Here is a 20,496-nt window from a genome sequence, read left to right on the forward strand (position 1 = left end):
AGCAGCTCTACTGTAATTTAAAGTGACGCCACAGCACCTTGCACCCCCTCCCTGACGGGCGATCACATCACTGACTCGGCCTCCCCATTCACACCGGCCATTCACCACCGCTTGGTGAAATACACTCGCAAGGACTGCGGCGGCATTGTGATCGATCCACTGTTGCCACGGAGACGGACGGCTGCCGCGAGTTCCGTCCTGATGCGTTTCCGCCGGCACACAATGGTCCAGCCAGGCGGGAAACGGGCGTCCATTATCCCCTCGATTGCATTAAAACCAGCACACACACACACCTTCAGCTATCGTTTGTAACCAACCTCTGCAAATCTTTTCACCAGAACAGAAATAGGGCCATGAAAGCAATGGAGCTGCACTGAGAAGAGAGAGAGCCATTGACAGAACCAGCTCCATGTTTCTGTTTTTTGAAACGTTTAACAGAGAGCAGGGGCCATGAATAATACGTTTTGTGTGATTTAAACCTCACTTGCCTTGGGGGTACACACTCACCATATTCTAAATCATATTCAAATTATTCAAACAGAACTGCTCAGCTGGAAACCTGGCCCTATCAAAGGAGAAGCTCAGGAGAGACTACAGTTCCTCTGGTTGAGCAGTAGGGGGCAGTGTAATGTGTCCCAGCACCTACAAGTGGTTAGATGAGCAAGCCAAGTAAAATAAAGACAAACAATATAATCAGGGATATGGGATAGTGGTGGAACAACATCTTGGTTTCTTTCAACGTTTTTGAAATAAATTACTAAAATTAACTGCCATCATGGTTTAACCACTAGACCTCACAGAATTGCTCCTCAGCTCCCTTGTTCATTTCCCAGTGCTTTATTATTATTGCCCAATCTTGCGCAGCCAATTTCCCCCAAGCTCCCTTGTCTAGGTTCGGAAACGTGTTTGAATACATCCTGATCTTGTTACCATTTAATTCCATCTTTTATTGCTCGACGGCCAACAGCAAATAAATCGTCAGTGTGCCACCAGAACACTCCGGGTCAATAATGAGACTTCCTGGTAAAACAGATTAAAGTCCTTCAGTTACAACTGCTGGCCTTTGAAGAGTCAATACCCTGTTATTTGCTAAAGTCTGCGGATCTACTTCACATTGAAGAGCAGTGATAGCATTTTTCTTCTTTTCGGTCTTCTTGCACAGGGTACCCTCTAAGACAGGCCATCGTAAGATGCAAAAGTATTCTCCTTAGAGAACTGTCTTCACCTAATTACACCAGCATCCACACAGTTCACTCCCTGATTCACTTATTTATCTCCAATACACTGACACATTACCAGTTCAGAGCTCCAGTAAAGCATTTCCCTCAGCTTGCAGAGTAATTAATAGTGGCCCACAATAATCTACTTGCTACCATATCATATATCCCAAGTGGTGAGATCAACATGAACAGTTTACCGTCTCCAAACGGCCCGTTTCAACTCATGCTATGACAACACTGACTAGGCAACAATGTCATGGCATCACCCCAGGCAGAGAAACGCTGTACCAAACACTGGGGCTCGGATATAGCTGGTTACAAAACAACCTCTATAGTGTAAATTCATCCAGTTGATATGATAGCTGGTATTTACAACAGACTGCTGCACGTTTGGTTGAATCCAGGTTAAACAATTGCAAATAGTAACAACAGCAGCAACAACAACAACAACAATAATAATAAAAACAGAGTAAAGCCCTGTGGCACTAATTTCAGAGGGTGGTGAAAACGGTTGATTTCAACAAAACCAGGGCTCCCTCTGGGATTCATCTTATTAGCAATCATGCTGATGAGCCCCAGGCCAGACCCCCCCCAGCCATGCCCTCCTCTCCTGTGACCTCGTCCCCCCCAGGAGCAGCGCTCAGCGGGGTGAGGTGAGTAAACCCAGAAGAGCTGCAGGCCCCGGGCTCCCACTGAAGGTTTAATTAGAAGCCAGCCTAGCAACAACACAACTGTTGCTAGGAGGCATTTTCAGCTCACCTCAAGAGACGCGATACACAGTTTAAATTGCATGTCATTGTGTTTCGCGCAAGAGTTTTATTAAATCCAAGTGTCACAAATAATCATCATCATCATCATCATGACAAATATGATCTGCCTGAAAACTTTGGCGTTTGCTGTTATTTCTTTATTATTATTCCTCTCTATATCATCGGAATACTACTCATCAGAAGCATAAACGTCACAGAAACGTAATAATTTGCATAGCACACTCTCTCGTCCTTATCTCAAACTTTTTTTGGACAATATAGAATTAATTACAATGCCAACTATTTCAATCCAGACAGAAGATCTTGTGTAAAGACTTTTTAAAACAGGGGGTGCAAAGTTTCAAATGTAATTAACCCTGTGCATCAATAAAACCATTCTAGGGACAGAAAGACGACTCCCCTTGCAAATGCTTTGGATCCATTTCTGGTGATACAATCTGCAGGTTCTCGTACAATATGCAGTGAAATAGTAAACACGATTTTTTGTTTTTTAATTATTTAAATGCCCAGGCTGTCTATAAGGTGCACAGTGTGAATTATACAGCATCTGTTGTTTACATGTATACACCAGGAGGCAGCTCTAAAACACAAAATAGCTTCAAGTGTTGTGCGACGGAAGTCCTTTCTCCGCAATTGATTTATATACAAGCGCATTCAGCATTTTCACATGTCTCCACATTAGTCGTTAATGGCCCATGGAGGGTGTTTTACGTCCACCGATTGTCACTTAATAACAACACCTGCCGTAACCTTTTCGTAGCGGGGTTCGGTGAAACTATTACTTTTGGCAAGATGTAGTGGGCTTGTGAAGTATCTGCGGAGAGATCCTGGTACAAATCCTCCCAGCTGTTCTTCAGCCGAAAGCGCTAATTACTCTCAGCAAACAACATTTACCAGCTGAATATACATGCAAAGGGATACTCAACAGAATAACAATGGGCTAGCTCAAAAACAGACATTATAGGTAACTTACGAATGCGATAAGACAAAGTAACATTTGCCTTTGTGTCTTTGCCATCACTAAGAAATTGAAAAGTTCCTGGCATTCAGCAAGTTTTCACAGAACAAAGTGGCACTAAACCTTCCAGGATCTCTGAAGATTCGGCAGTGAGGATTACCGGCAAGCAAGTTTGCCTGAGTGGGATGAAGCGGTTTCCGAGCTATGGGACTGGTACATGTAAGAAAGGAGAGAGAGAGACTACCTGAGACGCAACAAGCACCAGCCCCCTGTCAGTGAGTGAACAGACACAGAGACAGAAGGAGGGCCATCCATCTGTTAAGATACCCAGACTCCCTCTCCAGCTCCCTAATGGCAGTTTCTATTCATCATTCATTTCATGCTAGAGGGAACCGAATTAGCAGTCTACTCTGAGGGAGAGAGCGAGGGGGGAAGAAAGAAGAAATCGCTACTTTCAAGCATAATTAGCTCTCTCTGTGTCTGTCTGACAATACACAACGCGGAAGTTGTCGCTTCACAAATCCACGCAAGTGATAAATGTCATCGATCAAAGGCAGAAGTTGCCTGGGGACCCATGTAGGTCTAGAACTTGTAGCCCAAAGTTGAGTGATCAGAGACTGTCTGCTGAACACTTTCTAAAAGAGAGAATCACTTCACACACACACAAACGCACACAAAGAGGCCCCTGATAACGCAAATGAAGCCCCAATTAACACAGAGGCTCATCTGTTCTCCTAAGCACTCCCATCAGGCCCCGCTTCTTTTGCAATCTGGATGTGAAGGCATGAGAAACTGAATAACAATCATCTATCAAACTTCACGATCAAGAGACTGATATTTCCCCCGATAAAATCGAATCAAATCAAATGAGAGACCAGAAAAAAGTATTCCTTGCCTACCACTAATACCCCTTCGCCCACACAGGCTTAGCAGAAGAGCCAGCAGCTGTAACACTTCTAGATTCAGAAATGGATGAAACACGATATTATTCTTTGCCAATTCACAGCAGAGTGTTTCACAAACTTGATTGTTGCCCGACCTTTCCCCCCTGGTGTGCACAGAACGCTATTCCAAACAGGACGTAGATGAATGTTACTGGGCATCCCCATAACACTAGCAATGGAAGGGATTACATTCAAAGGCAACTACACGACAAGTAACAGATTGCACTTTTGGAAGCTTTACGTTTTATTTTCTCATACCATGTCTTCAGTCACATTCATTTTAAACTGTATCTTAACTAAAGACGTTTTCCAAAGAACAAAAAAGCTGCCACCATCTGTATAATTACGAGTTCATTACTGCAAAATAATTCAAAGTGCGCAACAATCAGCAGTGATGTCTTACAATTATCCCAGACTTTCAACCAATTATTGCCTGTTGCAATAATCTATAGCTCTACTGCCTTGAGGAGATGTGAAGGCAATAACATGATCAAACAATGCTTGACGAACAACACTGTCCCCATGAGAATGACGTGTCCTTCAGCAATCTGCTCAGCATGCTCACCTCAAGTGGATGACGCAACAGGTCTGAGAACGGGGAATTGGATTTCAAGCATCATCCCTCACTCTTGGCTTTTACTATCCAGCCCTCAGCATGTTTAAGATATGTCCATTATTTGCCATGGTGACTGGCTATTCCACAATCACTGGTTTCTCAAAAGACGGTGTGAACAGAGTGGACACCAGGAGTACAATGCTGCCACTTTGTCTTTATTCTAAACATTAAAGTAACCATCTTCATAGGGGGGCAACTGCACATTCAGAATGATTCACTGAGATTTTCCAGAGATAAAATGAAACCTCCAAAGCCCTTCAGCTGCTACAGGTTACACCCTTACAATTACGTAATGGAACAGCCTGCCATGTGATTTGAGGACCGCCTCAGACAAGCACACTTAAACACATCTGAAAACACACACCATTCATTTAAAGCAACATTTTAACAATACTAATTATTCGTTTAGCTGCTTATTTTGCTGCAACCAAAAAGATGGAAACAGATCCGATTAACAGTCAATCTAATCCTGTGAAACACTCTTCTCGTGCTCAACCTCTTTCTGCAAGATGGGCCCCGAGTGCTTCCCCACCCCCCTGCAAAATTATCCTCAAATGAAATTTCACAGCACCTGTTACATCATGAGTAAATACACCCTAGTTCAAAAACCACTAGATTGTTGTCCTCACAGAAAATGAAAAGAAAACCTAGGCTAAGCATAGTGTACTGTTTTTACCACAAAAGCCAATACAAAAAAAAAAGAGGAACTCATTGTGCTGCTCATTGGCAATTATTCAAACAACCTTCAAGGGAGATAAGTGGATACAAGTGGATGATGCATTTTGAAATGGTACAGTATGGGAGAATGCAACATGCATAGCAATTGTAGACACTGTCTGGTCAGACGGGCTCTCCCGGATAACACCAGGTATTCTGTAGCATTCGCTGGCGACCAAAATAATAACAATTAACGGGAAGCCACCTCCTCATTTTGCACGTTGTTGAGGACGGACAATTTAAAAGGCATCGGAAGAGACAGGGCACATTTTGGAGGGGTGGGGGGTGGGGAGGGAACGTACTATGGCCATTTGTCCAGCCAGGACTGAAACAGAGACACAAACACGCCAGTCTGTAAACGGACTATCTGGACTTCAATTTCTTACTTGTTGCAGGTTCATGGTGACCCATGTCCAGAGGTGTTACAATTAGCTTGTTACCAGGCAAGCCAACTGAGGAATGCTTAGTCGTATAATCAGCACAACACAGTGCTCTGAAGTCCCCTGGGAATGAAACACGAGTTGAAGGCCACATGAACTACAGCCAATAGGACCAAAGAGTTCTGCCATTCAGGGATGTCTGGTTAGGTACTACAGTGTTGCCATGACAATAGGCAATCACTCCCTCCATTTTATAAGCTCAGGAAGTCAATCGAGTCAAGGTTTTATAGTTACAACAGCTGACCTTGTAAAACTGAAAGCAGGAAGAATTTAGTGCGTAGCTCGACAGAGAGGGTTTCAGGCAGTTATTAAAGCAAAGGCAGGTCTCATTAAATTACGTAAACATATACAAATAGAATAATACAACACTGGGTGATGTTCAAGTGATATTTAGTTGCCTGAGCGTTTGAGCACATCTGGCACACAATGTTTGTTTCAAAAATATACCCTTTTACATGGCGACAGAAATGTGCTACAGAACACGCAAGAGAAGAGATACACCGAGCCAGTACCATGCTATGAATGTGAATGTAGGAAGTTTTCACTACAGCTTTAACAGGAGGTCAATTCATGTTACTGCAAAGCCTATTGTTATCCCAGGCTTCGCGGCAGGCCAAATCAATTGCAACATTTTCAGCCACATTGTGAAAGCATGATCACATTATTTAGTAGAACCCCAGAGCCAAGACTCGTACACACAGAGCCCTAACCTTTGCTTCACACCCCAGGCATGCTTTAGAATGCAATCAAATGAATTTCCAGGCAGGTCACAAGCGACAGCCTGCCCTCCTGGCCTCATTAACTGAACCACTGGAGTGAGCACAATGACAACACAGAGACGAGGGGAAGAAAAATAGAAAAGCGCAGTGTAGCTATCATTAAAAACCAGTCCTGACCTCAGGTGCCCTGCTGAAATGTTAAGTACACGGAGGGTAAACTATTGGCCTGCCCTGCTCCCTCACAGCGCAATAGAGACGTGTGTGTCTGTGTGAAACCCAGGACGACACAGGGAAGGGTTACCTGGCAGAGGCAATGCCACGAAGGAGCCGCTCCGTGGCCTCCGAGAGGTCAGAGGGTACCAGGATCTCCACCGGCTGCACACGTAGGATGCAGGTCTCCAGCTCCGAGCGAGAGGGGCCATCTTGGAAGCAGTCCAGCATCACGTCCCCAGTGCTGGGCTGGACGGCCTGCAAAAACCGCAACGCACCACACAAGACACGAGGTGAGAGCTATACTGTCACACAACGCACAACTCAAAACATGGAATTAGTAAACTGTTACGGCACAAAACACACGCAGACAGCGCGATAAAATCGAATGCCACACAACAAGGCAGGTGGGGTTATGGGAACACTATCCCACAGAGAAACACACATGGGGTTACTGTGATATGTTCACCAGCACACAACCACAATCATTAAAACAAGCTCCCGATCAAACATTTGGGGATTATTAATGCACTCGGTTTCAAATCAGATGATGAAATGACACCATTTTGCACAACTGCACAATTGACTTCCCCAGAGCAAGTGATTAGTTATCCCTACATGAAACCAAAAGATCAGCCACATTTTTAAATCCAATATAAGGTGTTATATGCCATCTAGTGGCCACACTAGTGAAATGTAATAGATAAAATGGTGAAATCAGAACAGTACTCCTCTTACAAACAGCAAAATATGTGACTCTTGCATGTTGTCTGAGAGAAAGGGGAATGAAGGGCACAACATTTCTATAAACCCTGCGAGGAACCCCCGAGTGCACACCATCTCTTCTGTACGTTTCCAACAGTTTCCTTACCACCACTCCGACTGTGAGCTGCTGCTTCTTGCCCTCCCAGCTCTCACACATACACAGAAGATAGTTGTTGGGAGCATCCAGGACCACATCTTCAGCCTGCTCCAGGTCTCCCAGTTTCAGCAGGGGGTTCACATGTGATTCACTGTTAAGGGGCACTGTCCTCTCGCAAGCACAACCCACCATACAGACCATAACCCCAATCACCTCAACCTCCACTTCCATAACCTAACCCTCAAGACCCTTACAGCCCCAGTCTCTGTCCCCAGTATCACCCTCCCACCCAGTGAAAGGATATCCTCCCCTACCAATGTGGACTTGGTGTAGAGTACGCTCAGCTGCCGGGTGAACAGAGAGCTCTTACTGGCTCCCACAGCCTTCAGCGCCGTCGTCTCCGTCTGCTTCACCACCCCCACCTGAGGAGCCACGACGGCACCTGACTTAGCAAACACTCATTCCAACTTTACACATAGAATTGTATTGACCTCCGTTATTGTACTTTTCCAAACACTCGGTTCATGGACTTTCAAACACATCTCTCCCTTTCCCTCTCCCTCTCCCTCTCACCATATGAACAATTAAGAGATCATCACAGAGCAGGTCAAGAGTTAGCCCTTCATGCAACACACATGGGTGACAAGTCCCAAAACGCTCCATAAGGGTGTAAATCCATACATCAACTAACCCGGCAACAGGACTGACCTTGTAACCCTGGGAGACCAAGCGGCGCACGTGTACAAACAGCCTGTGTGTGGGGATGCTGGCTGTCATGAAGTTGTGGTCCATGTGACAGAAAATGTTCAGTTCTTTAGCTGCAATCTGCAAGAGACAAAACAGACACAGACTCACAACCTACCGAAAGACCGGGACAATATTAACACCAATTATTAGCTCCGTCCTAACCTCAGCATCTTCCCCAAAGAACCTGTACTTGTAGCCACACTCCACACACAGCAGGGCGTCCTTGTGCTTCTGCTTGATCTCCAGGAACTGCAGCTCCAGAGGCGTGTAGATGCTCTTGGTCCTCTTGTTGGGGACACTGACTTCCAGCTGGGTTTTCTTGGAAGCGCCTCCACTACTTGCATTAGCAAACTGGCTCAGGTTGAACCCTTGTCTGTCCTGAAAGAGGAGAAAAAGGGGTTCAAACCTAGTAGTAGTAATTAATTAGTGACTTCCAGGATACAGTTAAGAAAACGATGGACCAGCCCCACTCCTTGAGGGCAATGGAGCCGGAGATTTCCATGCCTTGACAGGAAAAAGACTGTCTTGTTTCCCTCTACCTGCTTTTTGGCTTTGTTGACAGGGCTTTTTTCACAGGCAGCCTCCTCCTCCTCTTCCTCTCTGCTTTCGTCCGGTGACCGGCCCAGAGGGCTCATGTCATTTCCCCCCGTCCCACCGTTTGGGGCCCCGGAGACCGTGCCGAGAGGGCCTCCCCCACAGCTGAACCCCCTCAATCTATCCAGGGTGTATGAGGAGAGTTTTCCCTTTGAATCCTCCATCGCATCAGCTGCTCCCACAGAGACAACGAGAAACAAATCACATCACAACCTCTTTCGGTGTCTTTGTTTCTTATGCACAAAAATGGGTGGGAGAAAGAAAGGAAGAGGAGAAAAATAACATCTACAGAGTGAGCCTGAACCCTGAGGCAGCTGAATGCAAGACACAAACAGAAACATAATCTCCAATATCCAAAGAGTAAGGCTGGCTAAATTAGCTTTTGGTACATGAATGTAGTGGATTATCTTAATAAACTGACCTTTTCCTTTGCCACTCTGAACCATAATGATGTCTTCATCCCCTTCCTCGCTGTGGGACAACTTGGCCCGTTTCCTCTTGGATTCATCTTTCTCTGCAGGGTGCTTCTTCTTCCTGTCAGATCCAAGCTTCAGAGGGAAACAAACAAACATAGACACATCCATTACACTATTAAGGCAGAATGGCAGAAGAAAATGCAGACAAATAAAGAGAACCACATGCTCAGTACACAAAACAAACACGTACAAATATGCAGCGCACACAAAGATTTCTGGATGCATTTTGCAATATGTACAATAAATGGCATGACAGTCAAATTCAACTTCCAGGTGAATGCGGTGTACTACAGCAGAGCATGGTGATTTGCCATAATCTGAATTATCAATGGGATTTCAGTACCGAGAAGACATGCACTGATTGAAACTAAGGATCTGCAAATAATAACCGGCAATACACGTTTGAAGAGCAAATTAAATGTTAACAAAAGCTGCAAAACAGAAGAAAAAAAAACATCATTGCAAAGAGCTTAGCACAATGATAATTTTTCCTTGCATTGCTTGTGTGTGTGCTGCACATAACACATAAAAAAGGCAAAGTAAAATTGTTTCCGCACGAACTTATTTGACAGATGCACTCGCTGCAAGTGTGTGGATTTCGGTATTAAAAAGCTTACTCTTACCTTGCTCCCCGACTGCCCTGCAGAGTTGGCTGCTGAGATAATCTCTGTGTCTGACGCTTTCTTGTTAACTGCTGTAAAGAACCTACTAATAGAAGCCTGATTTGCTGATTTCCTGCTTGCTTTGGACATCGTACACAGCGCACTGATGTTGTGTTTAAAAACCAAAGTATCAGTTCTTTGAAACAATATGTACAATGTCTATTGATCTTCCTGGACATGCAATGCGAAGCTAAACTATTTTCAAATGCACTGCTATGAACGCCGCCGATGCTGCTGGCGCGCCATTGACGCAAGCGCAGGCGCAGTAATGGGGGTCTCTTTTAAAATAGGTCGCGTTCGTGTAGCGCAGACGTCCGCAGATCTGCAGAATTGCGCCGCTCCCATTGGTGGAGCCGCGCAGAACTGCGGCCATCTGCGCTACACGAACAGGGATCTAATGCAATCCTTTTTGCAAAACGGTATTGCTATTTGTAAGGAGTCTTGTTAACAGTATACCGATAGATTCGCTACAGATTCATCTACTAGATAGTTTTGTTGTAATAAAACACAAAGCATCGTTGTTGAATGTGCGAAAGTCAAACTATTTATAAAGTGAAATCATGGCAGGGGAAAGTTCCAGTGTCCACATATCACATGCTGTTTCACAAGTCCCTGAAGCAAACCAAAGCACAGCGTGGATTATGGTCTTAAACTTTAATTGTGTGCCACAATCCACGCAGTGCTTGGTTTGATTGACAGTCTGCGCGTTTGTGTGTGACGCGGGTAATGACGTAGTGTTCTGCTGGCGGGAACGCATTAGCGATCATTGAACAGCAGCGCTAAACCCCAAATAACAACATGTCTCGCACAATTAACTGTATCGTAGCGGTTTGCCCCAACATGGGAATCGGCAACAAAGGCAATCTGCCCTGGCATCCGACAAGATTAAGGTAAACGCAATGCACTTCAGATTTCAAACATGCTTTTCAGTTTTGACACGAATTGGAGCTGTAAACATGTTCAGGATAGTGTACTTTCTGGTTCACTGTTTATATAGTTTAATGATACATCAAAGCCTTGCCTTGCAACTAAACAATACAGTATACATATGCTGAGAAAATGATGTCAAAACTGTTTTTTTGGTTCATTTTTTTTTTTTTAAGGTCCAAAAAGCACCCTATTGGAAATATGGGTCATGGTTCATTCATATACATACAGCTCTGGAAGAGACCACTCCAAGTTCAGAAATCAATGTTAAGTGGTCTCTTATTTTTTTCCAGAGCTGTATATATATGAATGAACCATGACCCAGATTTCCAATAGGGTGTTTTTTGGACCTTAAAAAAAATATATATGAATCAAAAAAACAGTTTTGACATCATTAAACACAGAAAGCCTGTCAATTCCCTGTTTAAGGAACATTTTACCAGCTCTGTTATTTTACGGACCCTTAAGCAACTCTGAGAGTTATAACTGTTTAAGTTATATCCCTTTCAAACCAAACATTTTTAGACAAAGTGTGTCGCTAAATTCTGTTATTGAATCATAAAAAAAGGATTATCAAGTAATTCCATTTTAAATTAAAAACATTGTGGAATTTACAAACACAACTTTGAAGCACTGATATGTTTATATTAAAGTGTTAGATACCATCTTAATTTTCACATAAAGCTTAGGATTGATAGTTTATTATAAAACACCAAATTAAATATTATATTTGCAAGTAACATAGTTGAAAATGGCCTGACAGTGTTGACAAAAGTAACAACTGACAGATCAATAAATATAATGAACTTTTTTCATGGATTCAAAATTCACAAATGTTATTGTAATTCAATGATCTCAATGATTTCAATAAACAGATAATTGACTTACATTAAAACATGCAGATATTTGGAAACTAAGCGAAGATCTGTATAATTCTGCAAACTGCAATTCAACAGGTTAATTTAATTGTTTTTGATATGGAACTAGGTTTTATCAATATGTAAATAAACATGCCAATCAACAGGCCCTTTCAAATAATTGGTTGTGTATAGGAATTAGGCCTACTTATTACATTATGATGTATTTATTATTTTGAATATAATTAGCTATTTTATCCAAAATATGGCACAGGGACACAACAGGCACCCTATTGGAAGAATGACTCCTATATATTTGCAGGAAATTACTGAATAGTTTTGCAGTTATTGGCAGTTTTCTCCTAGTTTGCAATTAACAAACACCTTTTTACTATTTGATCTTTCCAGTCTTTTTTAGGATTTCAATTTTTTTTGTTTCATTTACAGTAAAGAATTTAAGTATTTCCAGAAGATGACCATGACTCCTACAGTAGAAGGTAGTAGTATACTGATATTATTTTTACATTGTTACTTTGGACACTGAAGCATTGTATTTTCATAGTGAAGCTCATCTTAGAAACATTAGTTTACAATGCATTTGAGAAGTGAGAAGTCTATGACCAAGAAACATGTGAATTAATCTTTAGAAAGACACTGATGCCACTAGATGGCAGTGTTTAGTTTGAAATGACCTCCGATACAATTTTCTCAATCACTATTTTATCAGCAGGTATATCGATCCACAATACACAGTTTAAAGTAAATCTGTCAGCGAGTGTCTCTGGGGTCTGGTCATAAAGGATATTATTCCTTTCTGCAGCTCAGGTGGTGGTTAACATTTTGACGTGGACATTTGGGATAGAGAACCATTTTGCAGTACTTTGCAACTGATCTTGTCCTTGTCTTGCTGTTGTTTTAATATCTGCCCTTGTTAAAGGCAGGCAGAATGTGGTGATTATGGGGCGGAAGACGTGGTTCTCCATCCCAGAGATGAACAGACCCCTGAAGAACAGAATCAACATTGTGCTGAGCAGGGAGCTGAAGTAAGGTCGCCTGCTTCCCGCTCTCCTCCACTCGTCATTACCTGCTCCTGAGCCGCCCAGTAACCGTGTGTGTCTGTGTGTGCGTGCGTGCAGGGAGCCCCCAACAGGAGCGCACTACCTGGCCTCTGACTTCAGCGCCGCTCTCCGCCTGCTGGACACGGCTCCCCTCTCAGGACTGGCTGACCAGGTCTGGGTCATCGGAGGCAGCTCCCTCTACAAGGTATAACATCCAAACACTCATTCTTCAAATCCAGGCCTCAAACCACAAACCAAAGGGTTGGTAAGTCACCTGTATTAAACAGACTTAGGAAAGGGGTTAAATAGGTTAATTTGGGTGAATAATTAGTTAAATGACCAATTAAGAACTTTGCTGGAATGAAAACCTTAAGATCTTCTGCTCCGGTCTTGGAGATCTGAAGTAAACTGACTCCTTCAGACTCCACGTGATTTTTTCCAAAACTATATTTAGAAAAAGGCAAATATACATTTCCCTCCTACTTTTGTTTCCCATACCTAGGCTTTGAGAATCACATCGCCCTGCCTATAAAACAGGTCCAAACTGAAGACATTCTTCCCACCTTATTAAAAAGGTTATTCTGTATTTAAATCGCATTTAACAATCAACATTGAATTTTCTCATCCTCAAAATCTACTCTGCACTGAAGAAGACAGAAGCTGCAACACTTTACTTTTTGTGTGCTGTTTAAAGCATTTGCAGACAGCGGCTTATGTTGTAAGTCTAAAACGCAAAACTTTATGTAGTAAGTAACGTGAAGATCTTTAAAAACATTCATTGTTAATGTAAAATAATATTGCTTCTTCAAAACTTGATAAGTAACTCATAGCCCAGGCAACACAAAAGGTTTCAGGCTCTGTTGTCTAAATAAAGTGGATCATAACTATGAACACATGGCTGATGTAATTACAGTTTTGAGAATTGTAGCTGCAATGAATAGCTTCCTACTTTAAAGCCTTCATGAGTGGTTATGTTTGGATTGGGATTTGGTGTTATGTTTACTGTGTGTTCACCGGCTACATGTTTTAGTGAAGTGTTTATCTTTAGGACCAGTGATCAGACAAGTTTGCCTTTAATTGCGTTTTCCTCTCCCTTCGGGCCGTGTTAGAAATGTAATTGATATGAAGCAGCGTTACCTCGGGTGACATTTACAGAACAGAAATAATGAAGGCACTGTTTGGCTTGGGTTTGCTCTCTGTGTACCATTGAGGAGATAAAAGGGTTTTATTCTGTGGCCTGGAGTTTGGAAACCATTTTGATATGGATGCCGTTCGCTCTGATCCTGAGAGCCAGCTGTCTCGGCATTGTTTGGCTGCTGCCGTTAGCTTATTCAGATGCCCAGGTGGGCGATTTGCATGCGGGCACATTGAAGATGCTGCTGTTAATTTATTAATGTATGTATTTTGCAGAGAGGTTTTCGCGGTGCCGGCTGGTCGGTTTGAAAGAATGGCGTGGGATGGGTCTTGTTGCACGCAGTCGGAGGCTCCGTCTGAATGCATGAAGGAGATATGTCCAGCCCGTGTCTGTATAATCTGGCTTTGCGATAGAAGTGCAAATACAGACCCCAGCATTGTGAGGGGACAGAGGGATTGTAAAAGCACACCTTCTGTATCGTTTCCCGTCACCCTTTTTTTATTTTTTTAGATGATTACCACTTTCATAATATATCACTTTCATTTTCAAAATCACTCTAATGCCCTTATAGTAAGTTATTTAATAGAACGAGGCAACAATACACTTGTTTGCACCAGTGTGGTCACAGAAAACTTTGCATTTTATAATGTGTGGTAAACTGGAAGGGTGTTTAGGAATAATAAAGACAATTTGGGATGGGGGGTGTATGAGAATAATGTAATGCTTGAAGTTTTGTGGGAACCCATTTAAAACATACTGAAACCTTTCTGGGTTTTTGTACCAGGTGTATAAATCTGGCAGTGAGATCAAAGAACTAATGTGCAGAAGCCTCCATGTCCACACCTGCCACTTCTTAACTATGGCATAGTGGAAGGACAGTATAGCGCCTTTACCACAACAAAAAAATAATATCAATCATCCGCAGTCTTCAGGCAGCTAACAGAAATAAATAAGTCCTTATACTGTATGCTTTGTGCAGGGGTAATACAAACAGCCACAACCATAGTCTAAGATAAAGTCAACTGAATTCCATCCCTACAGCTGCTGCAGAAAACAAGTTAGTTTTGATGGCTGTTCAAAGTGCATGCATTTTGCCCATTGGATTTTACTTCAGGATACTTAGCCAGGTAGCTGCTAGGAAACCACAAAGTCTTGGTGTGTGAAATCGAGTTCCTGAGCTCATTACCTGGAGGGCTTAGCACACACTATTCTCAAACACCCAGCTGCACACAGAGGTTGCGGAAGAGGGTGGCATCTATATGTTTTGCGACCTAATGTTCAAAGATCTTTGCTGAGACTTCCAAATTCCAATGAAATGGAAAAAGTACATGAAAAAAGGCAACTTCCATCATCCATGGCACTTTCAAAGATTTAGATTTGATTTTCAGAAAAGACGGGGGGCTGGTGGTAAATTTACCTCTGGGGCAAAAGGTTGTGAATGTCCTCCTTGTGTATGTAAAGTGAAACCTCTGTGTGATTGCATAATGTGGCCGTTCTGTTTGATGAATTCTCGTCTCGTGATCAGAGCATCGTGCTGGTGAGGTATTGAATGCTATGTAAATACGTGCGGCCCGTGAGGTGGGAGAGCTGAACGTGGCGGCCCCGCTACTGTAGGGACGGCTTTTATCTTGGCTTTTTCATGCCAGTCAGTAACTCCTCCCTTACCCTTTTCCCTTCTTCTTTTTTTTCTTCTCTAAAGCCCTATGCATAGAACGGATTAAAGGGTCCCCTTGAGATGCAGTAAGGTCACCCGATTCTTTGATGTCTGCCTGATGTCAAAATTACACTTTCGTTGACTAAAATAAGCCAGCAAGCCGGGGCCATCAACACATCAGTTGTCATCTCTCATTCGCTCCCTTTGAGGCCATGCTTTAATTGACTCTTGGCATGAAGTGGGCTTTGAAATGAACAGTGCGGTCTTTAGACTGTTTATTGTTATTATTGCGACCGGTTACCAGTCCCGCGTTCCCGCCCACCCACCATTCTTCTCGAGGTGAGTCAGAGCTTCCCTGTGCTTGATGTTTCTGCCGTTTCTCAGGAGGTTGACAGCAGTCCTGTTTATCCAGCCACTCGAACCACCACTCCTCCCTCTAGGCTGTTATTCACTGTTTTGACACTTTTATTCTCTCTGTTTTGGCCCTGGCTGCTACCACCTGTTGACCAGTTTTACTTGGGGCAGCCTATGAACCCAATGTGTTCTTGCTATCAAAGAGCCCACTCCACAGGTAGTCACTATTATGGGCAGCTTGCCTTCCGCTGTTTCTGGAGTTATTCTGTTCTGAATACTTTACTGGACTGGAGGTGAAGCATCAAAGATAATAAGAGTCCAGGTAGACCTAGTTACATTATTTTCTCATAACTATTGTAGTACCCAGTCTATTGCTATTGTGAAATATACAGTGAGGGGAAAAAAGTATTTGATCCCCTGCTGATTTTGTACGTTTGCCCACTGACAAAGAAATGATCAGTCTATAATTTTAATGGTAGGTGTATTTTAACAGTGAGAGACAAAATAACAACAAAACAATCCAGAAAAACACATTTCAAAAAAGTCATAAATTGATTTGCATGTTAATGAGTGAAATAAGTATTTGATCCCCTATCAATCAGCAAGATTCCTGGCTCTCTTAAAGGGAGTGCTCCTAATCTCAGCTCGTTACCTGTATAAAAGACACCTGTCCACAGAAGCAATCAATCAATCAGATTCCAAACTCTCCACCATGGCCAAGACCAAAGAGCTGTCCAAGGATGTCAGTGACAACAGTTGGTGTGATTATTCGCAAATGGAAGAAACACAAAATAACTGTCAGTCTCCCTCGGTCTGGGGCTCCATGCAAGATCTCACCTCGTGGAGTTTCAATGATCATGAGAACGGTGAGGAATCAGCCCAGAACTACACAGGAGGATCTTGTTAATGATCTCAAGGCAGCTGGGACCATAGTCACCAAGAAAACAATTGGTAACACACTACGCCGTGAAGGACTGAAATCCTGCAGCACCCGCAAGGTCCCCCTGCTCAAGAAAGCACATGTACAGGCCTGTCTGAAGTTTGCCAATGAACATCTGAATGATTCAGAGGAGAACTGGGTGAAAGTGTTGTGGTCAGATGAGACCAAAATTGAGCTCTTTGGCATCAACTCAACTCGCCATGTTTGGAGGACACCATCCCCACCGTCAAACATTGAGGTGGAAAAATTATGCTTTGGGGGTGTTTTTCTGCTAAGGGGACAGGACAACTGCACCGCATCAAAGGGATGATGGACGGGGCCATGTACCGTCAAATCTTGGGTGAGAACCTCCTTCCCTCAGCCAGGGCATTGAAAATGGGTCGTGGATGGGTATTCCAGCATGACAATGACCCAAAACACACAGCCAAGGCAACACAGGAGTGGCTCAAGAAGAAGCACATTAGGTCTTGGAGTGGCCTAGCCAGTCTCCAGACATTAATCCCATAGAAAATCTGTGGAGGGAGCTGAAGGTTTGAGTTGCCAAACGTCAGCCTTGAAACCTTAATGACTTGGAGAGGATCTGCAAAGAGGAGTGGGACAAAATCCCTCCTGAGATGTGTGCAAACCTGGTGGCCAACTACAAGAAACGTCTGACCTCTGTGATTGCCAACAAGGGTTTTGCCACCAAGTACTAAGTCGAAGGGGTCAAATACTTATTTCCCTCATTAACATGCAAATCAATTTATAACTTTTTTGAAATGCGTTTTTCTGGATTGTTTTGTTGTTATTCTTTCTCTCACTGTTAAAATACACCTACCATTAAAATTATGGACTGATCATTTCTTTGTCAGTGGGCAAACGTACAAAATCAGCAGGGGATCAAATAATTTTTTCCCTCACTGTGAAATCCGTTCAAAAAAGGACAATGCACTAATCTGTGATGTTATTTCACTCCGTAACTTGGTTATCCTATAATTGATGCACTAATCAGTGAAACCACAGTGATTCGATGCTACTTAAACACAATTCATCCACCCAGCAAAACATTCTGGGTTTCTACTAATCAAGATCTAACCATTTCTCATGTTTTCTGGGGCAAAATCACAGGAGTGTATGGAATGAATAAAGGAATTAATGTTTTTTGGGGTGGGTTTTCCCCCTCCATGTGGACCTGAGAGTATTGATTTGGCATTCTCCAGGAGAGGGAATGAAAGAAGTGGAGGTGATCACATGAGGTCGTGGCTGCCGGAGAGCGCTGAAATATTAAAGAGATCTGCTTTTTAAAAACCTCCTTTCAAAGAGCAACAACCTGTTGTAGCAGAGCGAGAGGAGATGGTCAAGGGTGCGTCGTCCGGTTTCAGCAGAATGACAACTAGCCGGACTGGGGGTGGTTGACCATGAACGAAGCATCCCCGTTCTTGGACAACGAACAGTAACGTGAAAGTCAGTAGATGGTGTTTGTGTGGACCCCTGAGATGAGGGTTTGTTGCTGCAGCACTGCTTTTTAGAATAGAGCAATGCAACACAACACAACACAGCCCTGCTCCATGCGTCTGACAGACACCCAGCGTCACCTGCTGCCTCCTCACAGGCTGAGAACGTACCTGTCCAGAGGGTTCAAACTCTGACGCAAACAAAGCCATTTTGTGGGCCATCAATTACAGCTCTTCAGTCAGGTGTCTTTGCGGAAACTTGATCATTAAGAGGGTGTTGCTATAGTAGCTGTCTCCGCACCGTCAGTGCCTCCAACGGCCCGGCTCGTTAAAAGCCTTTCAATTAATTTTGCGTGACTTAATTCCCTGCTGTTGGCTCTCATTAACTGTGCTGTGAAGTGTGGTTTGGTCACAGCCCAGGCTGCCACAACTGAAGAGAAAGAAATAAAGAAAACGGTTACTACTGCAAGACTGCCAGAGTCAATGACATAAACAGACGTTTGTGAAGTCTTTTAGGTGTTTTTTTGTTTTGTTTGTCGACAGGAGGACTCTGGCTCCGACAACATGAAAATGAAGAAAAACGAATGGACAGAGCGCTGCAGAGCCCCAGACGCGTGGGACTGTGTGGCGCTGTGTCCAATAGTGTTTCTTCATTGTCGAATTAAGTAATTGAAGGGGGCAGCAAATATCTCCATACTGCCAGCCTTCAGCAGCCTACATCACTGTGTGCGCAGCATCAACAAAACCCTGCGCACTTCTCTCCCATCCTTCACTGTCTGTTGGCATGGAGATCTAATTGCTCAAGGATGAAGAGGCAATTTAACTTTTACTTTATTGGTTAGACTAAAATAGATGCAATTGTATGTCCTCTTATTTTAGATCTGTATTGACTTATGTGTATGTCGTTTACAATGCAAGACGACGCACCTGACTCTAACCTCAGCCTTCTTTGTCAGGCCCAACATCTGACTCCGTTCTGTCCACTGGAGTCTTGCTGAAGACCGGATATGTGGAAAAGCTGGTTTCCTGCAGTCATAGTTCCTCTGAAAAGTCACGGGCTCATAACCTCCTTTTGAATGTCTCTTTCTGTCCCCCTGTTGTCCCCGCTGTGTTCTCAGGAGGCAATGGAGGCCCCAGCCCAGCGCCGTCTCTTTGTGACCCGGGTCCAGCAGCAGTTTGATTGTGACACATTCCTGCACAACATTAACTTCGACAAATACAAGCTTCTACCAGAGTAAGTAGGATAAACTTTCATTTTTCAACCCTCGTGGCTTTCCCTGTCGTTATACTGAACATTAATCTTGAAGATGATAGGCATTAAGTACATGGTACAAAATAACATGGATTGTATCAGTTTTTACATTTTCTCATCTGATTTCACTGAAGGCTGGTTTAAAACGTCTTTTTCTACTGCCTGAGCTTGAAGCTGCTACAACTTAGTTAGGGAAACAGTTTTAAGTGAACACCTGAATGATTTGGAAAGGTTAAGACCTGTTCACAGTACAGATTCTGGCACCTGTGTGATGTTTCTGCACAATCCCAATTACACAACTTCAATTTGGCAATTCAGTGTACTGTGGGGTGTAATCTAGTCCTGCAATTAGTGATTTCTGATATTGTCGGTGCTTTTCTCATCTCTCAGGTTTCCAGGCGTGCCAGCAGACCTGCAGGAGGAAAAGGGGATTCAGTATAATTTTGAAGTCTATGAAAGCATTAAAAACTAATTTAACCACTGTGGAAAAATGAAGAAAAACTGTGTACTTGATTTACTTTACTGTACCTCACTGAAAATAAAATAAAGATTAGTTTCATGACCATTCTGATTGATTTGATCTTTGTTGTTTTGAATGTCAGCGTTACCGGTCTTGGAATTCACATTTGTAATGCTGGGCAGAACTGGGGTCGCACACTGAGTCAATAGAAAGGACAAACAGAACCAACACCAGTGAGATCGAATGAAAATCCAGGACAGTACACTCTTAGTGCTAAATTTAGACATCAAAGGAAATATTGTGAAATTCAATAAGTGCAGGTCTTCAGAGTGATTCCCATTCCCCCATTGACTGTAGCCAATAATACCTCTTCACCCACAGCGCAGCCCACTAACACAGTGCAGGATATTATTATTCATCCTTTCAGAGTGAATTTCCATACCTCTGTGATCTCATGACAAGATGAAGAACACAAAGTTTTGTTTGAATAG

At 43.2% G+C, this 20,496-nt stretch overlaps 2 protein-coding genes across 3 annotated transcripts in view; one reads left to right on the forward strand and one right to left on the reverse strand.

Moving 5' to 3' along the window:
• Nucleotides 1–10,295, reverse strand: part of msh3 (mutS homolog 3 (E. coli)) — a 75,215-nt gene extending 64,920 nt beyond the window's left edge. Inside the window, exons 1-8 of one of the 2 annotated variants that reach the window (XM_066711913.1) lie at nt 9,897–10,295; nt 9,219–9,345; nt 8,743–8,969; nt 8,366–8,581; nt 8,165–8,281; nt 7,759–7,878; nt 7,466–7,597; nt 6,686–6,852 (exon numbers count right to left, since the gene is read on the reverse strand). In XM_066711913.1, coding sequence (XP_066568010.1) covers nt 6,686–6,852; nt 7,466–7,597; nt 7,759–7,878; nt 8,165–8,281; nt 8,366–8,581; nt 8,743–8,969; nt 9,219–9,345; nt 9,897–10,025 — 1,235 coding nt within the window. In that variant the 5' untranslated portion in view covers nt 10,026–10,295. The remainder of the gene's footprint in view (nt 1–6,685; nt 6,853–7,465; nt 7,598–7,758; nt 7,879–8,164; nt 8,282–8,365; nt 8,582–8,742; nt 8,970–9,218; nt 9,346–9,896) is intronic. The other variant, XM_066711914.1, reaches the window with a different exon arrangement.
• A 273-nt stretch (nt 10,296–10,568) lies between these two features.
• Nucleotides 10,569–20,110, forward strand: dhfr (dihydrofolate reductase). The gene is made up of 6 exons (XM_066711916.1): nt 10,569–10,825; nt 12,167–12,216; nt 12,657–12,762; nt 12,856–12,982; nt 19,412–19,527; nt 19,936–20,110. The coding sequence occupies exons 1-6, from the start codon at nt 10,734–10,736 to the stop codon at nt 20,015–20,017; spliced, it is 573 nt and encodes a 190-aa protein (XP_066568013.1). The 5' UTR covers nt 10,569–10,733; the 3' UTR covers nt 20,018–20,110.
• The last annotated feature ends 386 nt before the right edge of the window (nt 20,111–20,496 follow it).

Source organism: Amia ocellicauda, chromosome 8 (genome assembly GCF_036373705.1).
Source record: "Amia ocellicauda isolate fAmiCal2 chromosome 8, fAmiCal2.hap1, whole genome shotgun sequence".
NCBI lineage: Eukaryota > Metazoa > Chordata > Actinopteri > Amiiformes > Amiidae > Amia > Amia ocellicauda.

What these genes read in the sequence shown, in the direction of transcription:
- dhfr (XM_066711916.1), top strand. Translation starts at nt 10,734, where the DNA reads ATGTCTCGCACAATTAACTGTATCGTAGCGGTTTGCCCCAACATGGGA. An exon ending in TGGCATCCGACAAGATTAAG is followed by an intron (nt 10,826 to 12,166) that starts GTAAACGCAATG and finishes TTTCATTTACAG; the next exon opens with TAAAGAATTTAAGTATTTCC. An exon ending in AAATACAAGCTTCTACCAGA is followed by an intron (nt 19,528 to 19,935) that starts GTAAGTAGGATA and finishes CTCATCTCTCAG; the next exon opens with GTTTCCAGGCGTGCCAGCAG.